This window comes from Beauveria bassiana (assembly GCF_000280675.1).
Source record: "Beauveria bassiana ARSEF 2860 unplaced genomic scaffold BBA_S00128, whole genome shotgun sequence".
NCBI lineage: Eukaryota > Fungi > Ascomycota > Sordariomycetes > Hypocreales > Cordycipitaceae > Beauveria > Beauveria bassiana.
In genome coordinates this window covers 2409-8632 of record NW_007930963.1, presented here as the reverse complement: position 1 = coordinate 8632, position 6224 = coordinate 2409, and the positions used below count along the sequence as shown (strand labels likewise).

Below are 6224 nucleotides of genomic sequence, written 5' to 3'. Positions count from 1 at the left end.
GTTAAACTAGTAAATTTAAGGTTTCTAAAAAAGATCTTTTAGGTAATAAGATTATTTTTAAAGTTAATTTAAATTAATTTATTATAATAAAATAAAATAATTATATCCTTTAAGAATTAATAACTAAGTATATAGATCTTTTTTAAAATAAGGTTATATTTAAGAAAACTTTTTAGAATATAGTATATTTATATATAGATCTTTAAAGTTAACTTATTTTATAATATAAAGAGTTTTATATTAAATTAAAAGACTATTTTTTCTAATAGTCCTTAACTATTTATAGTTATTATAATTATTAATTAGTATTAGTTTATTAAGAAATATATATATATATTATATTATAAGTTAGTTAGTGTTCTTAATTATAGTTAATATTATTAGGTAGGCCTTAGCCTATAGCTATTAATCTAGGTATAAAAGTGGGTTAAATATTAATTTAGGCTAATAAGAGGGCTATATTTGTTAAGATAGCTAGTGGCTATAACATAAGTATATTATATATTTATATTGGAGTAGTTTTTATTTTATTATTTATTTTATTATTATATTTTTCTTTTTATAATTTATAATTTATTATATCTTACTTATTTAATATAAATATTTAATAATTAAAGATTAATATTTTTAAGTAGTTTTTTTACATTTTTTATTTTTAATTAGTTATAGTTCTTTAAAGTGTTATCCCTCTAGGGTAGTATGTCTTTTTTTTTTCCACGTCACCTTTGGGTAGCTACTGTAACTATAAAAGCTCAAAGCGCGACGAGGCAGACCAAGTATAGACTACTTCAATTTATGTGGCCCCTGAGCCATAACAAAAGTATCAGCAGCCTGGTAACTATTGAGACGGAGTGCGGGGTGCCAGCGAATGCCCTATCCCGTTGCCAAATTGGTCCGCCGATATTAACCAGTGGTCAACGTTGACGCCATTGAGATGGATTGAGTCCATCAATTTGAGTGCCTGGCTGTATCGATTGAATTGATGCACGTCATTCTCATTTCAGCAACATCCAAGGTGTTGATACTATTGACATGTAGCGGCTTGCCACGTGCCATGTATCCTATGTAGTCTCCATCGCGGGGAAGGCCGAGGCGTTGGCCCTTAACTGAAACGTCACTTATTAAAGCTTATCGGAAGCTGCGGGAGAGGCTGCAGACACCCAAAAACCTGTCCGTTTCAGCCAGCTGGATTTTGAATCGATCTTGGTAGCAACACTCGTCAGATTGTGGAGTCTATTTTTGGATCGCCGCCGCGTCTTGCCGAACGGCGTGTTTTTGCACATGGCTATGTGCTCTAGAACCATGGCCTTGACCCCGGGTTGCCGCCGTGCCACCTATACCGAGTCATTATTTATGTTTATCAATCGCATATTGGAAAACTTAGAAGGGCGAAATTGGCGTCGCAATCTTTAGACAATTCAAATAGTGACAGCCATTCTGCTTCGCAAACTAGCGCCTCTACATACAGTCAGACCAACTGAGCTGTCTGAAGGATACAGTATGTGCTTCGACGTCCATTGTTATAGACAAGACCGATTTCAGGGAGAGGATATCAAATATCCGCCTTCCGTTTGACGGGGAGAATGAATACCGGTGACATCTCTTCAAGGTGTCAACTCCAACTCAAGCCATATTACGCTCGATGTATAATACGTCAATCCATTTCCTCCTTTCGTGGATTGAGCTGTTGATCTCGTTGATCTGGGGTACCGTGTCTGTCCCGAATTTTGGTGTGTATGCGGCGACTCGATGAAAGTCAAGTCAGAGGCTTGATCTGCTGTAGCCGAAGACACACAGCTGCTGCCCACCTGTTGACTTTGCTCGGGGAACCCGTGGAAACTTGGGACACGTTTCTGACATCTTACTCATCGCCTTTTTTCTTTCTTTTTTGAGCCTGCGATGTCGACAGTCTTGGTCCAGAGCGGCTGCTGAACTCCCTCTGTCGACGGGAAAAACAGACGAAGAATTCGATCTTTTCTGTAGACAAGCATCGAGGACAAAAGACAGGTAACAGTATAGACAAGTCATGATGTAGTTATATATCTTCCAAATTTTGCCCAACAATGGCCCTTGTCTTTGCGTAAGGTTGCCGCCCTAGTTCGTACTTGTTCAGGTCGTCAAGCATAAACAATCCAGAAAAGCGCCTGGCGGTATGAAAGGAGGAAAATATAGGATTAGTTCACAAAAAGTTTGACATAGCGGAAGAACGACCTTTTCAATCCTTGTAAGACAAAGCATCTGTAAAAGTCTTTTTGAGGATTGCATTGCCGCCTGAAGTGGAAGAACACATGGCGACAACATCCATCGAGGTCCTCCTCAAGACTGTATAATCTGGATTTCGAGAGAGAAAATCTCTTTTTCCTATTCACCAGAAGCCGGCAAAGACCATGCCAGCAACTCCGACAGCGACGACAATGCCAACAACTCCGGCAAGGACGACCTTGCCAGCGTCGAGAGCATTGTAGTCGGCGAAACCTTTGGTCGGAGAAGGCATTGTAGTCGGGGTAGATGACTCGGTGGTGGTCGGAAGAATGGTGCCGTCGGTGGATTGGACGACGCTGATGCTGTCAAAAGTCGAATCGGTCGTATGCACGCGCGAGAGGAAGATCGTCTTGGTGGGGTGTATCGTGATGGTGGTCGTTGACGCGCTGGCGACGGTGGCCAGGCTGGTGCTTTCGCTGCTCTGAGCCGCCGCAAAAGCTGAAAGGACGACGAGGAGGACGGTAGACAGACGCATCGTAGCTTTGATTCGATGCTGTCAAATATTCCTTTGCAAATGACGTGTACAACGTGTTTGAGTTATAACCGAGATGTTGTATGACAGGTACAACCATTGTTTTTCCTTGTCGGCCAACCGGTTGTGTAACTTTGTTACCTTCTTAAAAGTGCAAAAAGGAATCCATATGCTAGATAATGCAAGGCTGAAGCGACTCGTTTTAAATTGGAGAGAAGTGGGTTGAGTATCCGTTGTGTCAAGTTTTACCTTTCATGTACGGAGTACTCTTTGTGCTAACGACTCATGAGTGGCCAACAACCTTGTATATACTTCGCACCTATTATGCAAGAACATACGATGTAGGAGCTTCCACATAAAACAAACTATATAACAGCAAAGAGATACAAAGAGCTACGCAGTGCTTCTTCTGTACAGAGCGCAAGAGATGAGTGCCTAGATGTGTAGTTGCTGCACCTGTAGCTGATAGTGCGAAATCTTGCTGATCCGGTGGAGGAAGTGTTTTTACCAATAAAGAAGCCAAGACGTAGGGTCCGCTCATGCGCCCCTGTAGACAACTGTGCTTTGTTAATTAGCCACATTCTAGAACAATACCCCGCCACAGTAGTTTAGGCATAGTTAGGGCAGAGAACGGACTTACAGTGGGGAGACAAAAATTCCGTTCGGTGGTTGTAGTTCGAGACAATTATAGGCATACAAAGTAACTCATTTATGCTCAACCAAAGCAGCGTCGTGCATAAATAGTCCGTATTACAGGATCAAGATTATGGAGTGTGAATACTAAAATAGCTTTAGTCCCTACTTTTATAAAATAGTTCTTTTTCTCCCCGGCTTAGCCTCTTTCTTATCTATCTTTCCTTATATATAGCCTTTTCAACGTCCCCTAGCCCAAGGTCTTAGCAGCCTCGACTGAGGAATTTGAGTTATCGAAGCTATAATTTTGACTCTGTATAACCTACATTTCCCACATTACTACATCTTCACTTTTAGCTTATTACACCATCTACTATGCTCGCCCTACCCTTGTTGCTCAGTACCGCCGCAGGAGTTAATGCTGTCCTTGGTGGCAGAGTTAGCGCCATAAAGACCTCAGACAAATCATTCTTCTGTACAGAAAACTGTATCTTTGATGGTATCTATTTTGATCAAAGGGGATACTGGTGTCCTGAAAAAGAAGTCATATCCAAAATGGACGCAAAGCGCGATGTCGACCGCTATTTTCCCTTCGACTGCACTAGGGCGAAACTACCCCTCGGCTTTAGTGAGCGCCAGCGCTTCAACGGAGAGGAGCCGCCAAAGTACGACATGTTGGACTCAAAGAACTCCAAGCCAAACGTCTGCGCCTCCTATAATATTCGAGGTGGGAAAGCTGGGGAAACCGTGCAGTGGTTAGATGCCGCGGAGGAGCCTAAATTAACTACGTCAGCAGACGGACAGGTGACTGCTCAGGAGAATCAGCCTGCTGCCCTAAGGTTACAGCAGCAGTGCGCTGACATTGGGAGGCTTATATTTTTCGAGTGTCGACGGAAGTCTGGCGAGGTCGATGAATGTTATCAACAATTCAGAGAAGCCTTTGAGAATTGTCTGGGTGTGTCGGCACGGTGGCCAACAGAAACCACACTACGTACAGTCTGGGATGTCCTTGTTCATGAGGTTCGGTTATCAAGCAAGCTAGGCACTTCATTGCTACCTAAGAGGCGGTGATCCTGTTAGTTGCAGGACCACTCACTGTACTCCTTCTCCTGTGTTTGCGCTTATATGATTCCGTAATATCCTCATTAAAGGTCAATCTGATAAGCAAAAAAAAACTCGCCCTTTGGAAGAAGAGAAAACCGTTCGTTGTCCTACTTTTAGCTATAACATTCACTTGTACTTGTATTAGCTGTGATAATATCGAGAGGCCATGTAGATAATGCAGTTATGTGTATTACTACAAATTATGTGACATGATAATAGACCCGTCAATTCAGAGCCTGCCTTTCGTTAGTAGTAAAGTTATGTCCGACACAGATCAGCCGAGCATTGCGGTCTGTCGGTCTGACTGCCGTCTGTCACCAGACCAACTTCAGACGGTCTATCTGTTAGCCACAGTGGAACTCACGCCCGGCTTCTACATTAGAGAAAACGCTACTCATTCTGCTCGGGGAGATTATATATGCTGGATGAGCTGGAATGAAGTCAAATTAGGATAGGGTCTGTATCTCAAATGATAAGCCAATTTCCAACCATTGTCTCGGGCAGGGGACTCCGTCCCTACCGCACACCCCAATCACAATAGTGGCGCATCGCCTTACTAGTAACCAATCTCCGTATATCAAGGCTACGGGTATGAGAGGACCCCTAATGGTACGTCTTAGCTTCTATATCGGGAAAACGCTCTGATCGGCAAGCTTATCCGCTGTCTCCACGGAGTAGGGCGCACGAGAGGACTCCAATCATTCGGCGATCCCACTACCGATCGAGTATACGCATTTATCATCAAACGTCGTACCTGATCATGATATAATAATTTTTTTTAAGCCGGCTAGGTGAGTCTTTTGCTATTCTTTGCTTTTCTGACTAGTCACGTCATTAGTGGGGAGTACCACAAATCGTTGAGGAGCTCATGGAGCCCGACAAACCGATGGCCGGCCAGCATAGCACCATACACCGACGACTGCACTTATCTCAGTTAAGCTCGGTATCCCATGCTTCCATACCATCTATGGGAGGCTCTATCCTACCATGCCAGTCACAAACCAGGATATTCACCTCATCTACGAGGGTTTCCAGACGAAGACACACCTCGCGAAACTTTATACCTCAAGATCGCTAGCAAGCTAAGTAGACAGCCGCAGAACTACAGCACGAGCTATACTAGCCTATATAACTATTATAGATAGTAAAGTATTAAAGGTTAGTATATAAGTATTATATCTCTATATAGTTAACTAGCCTCTAATTATAAATTCTTTTAAGAAATGTAATTTTCTTTAATAAAAGTTCTAATTAATAATTAATAAATATATTTAATATATATATTACCTTGAAATATAATATATTTAAAATAATATTATAGATAAGTTTATAATTATATATATTCTTTTATGAAAGATAATAACTTAGTCTTTAATTCTTTATAGAATAAAATTAACTATATTATATTCTTTTAATTAAATATAATTTTATTTTATAAATGTCTTTATAAATACTTAATAAATATACTTAATATATATAACTATTTCCTAAAAAGATACTGTTTTTTATATTATATTTTAAATATCTTATTAGTTTTATATAGATAATAGCTAATATTAAAGGCTTTTTATAATTCTCTTTAAATATTATATTTAGTAATTTAACTATATATATATTACTTTTCTATTATATAAAATATATTCTAGTACTTTATAATAGTTTCTATTAATAGTTATTTATATATTAAAAGTAATTATAAACTAGTTATAAAGTATTAAAAATATAAAAAAATATAAATAGATATATTTAATTT

General features: G+C 39.7%; 2 protein-coding genes across 2 annotated transcripts; one reads left to right on the top strand and one right to left on the bottom strand.

The window, feature by feature from the left end:
* Positions 1 to 2365: 2365 nt before the first annotated feature.
* Positions 2366 to 2737, bottom strand: BBA_10320 (uncharacterized protein; the record flags this gene model as incomplete). Its single annotated transcript, XM_008605417.1, has 1 exon — positions 2366 to 2737. One exon carries the CDS (start codon positions 2735 to 2737, stop codon positions 2366 to 2368), a length of 372 nt encoding a protein of 123 aa, XP_008603639.1.
* Positions 2738 to 3922: 1185 nt separating this feature from the next.
* BBA_10319 (uncharacterized protein) lies at positions 3923 to 5804 on the top strand (the record flags this gene model as incomplete). Its single annotated transcript, XM_008605416.1, has 6 exons — positions 3923 to 4322; positions 4691 to 4761; positions 4922 to 5080; positions 5255 to 5262; positions 5617 to 5629; positions 5793 to 5804. 6 exons carry the CDS (start codon positions 3923 to 3925, stop codon positions 5802 to 5804), a joined length of 663 nt encoding a protein of 220 aa, XP_008603638.1.
* Between the last annotated feature and the right edge of the window lie 420 nt (positions 5805 to 6224).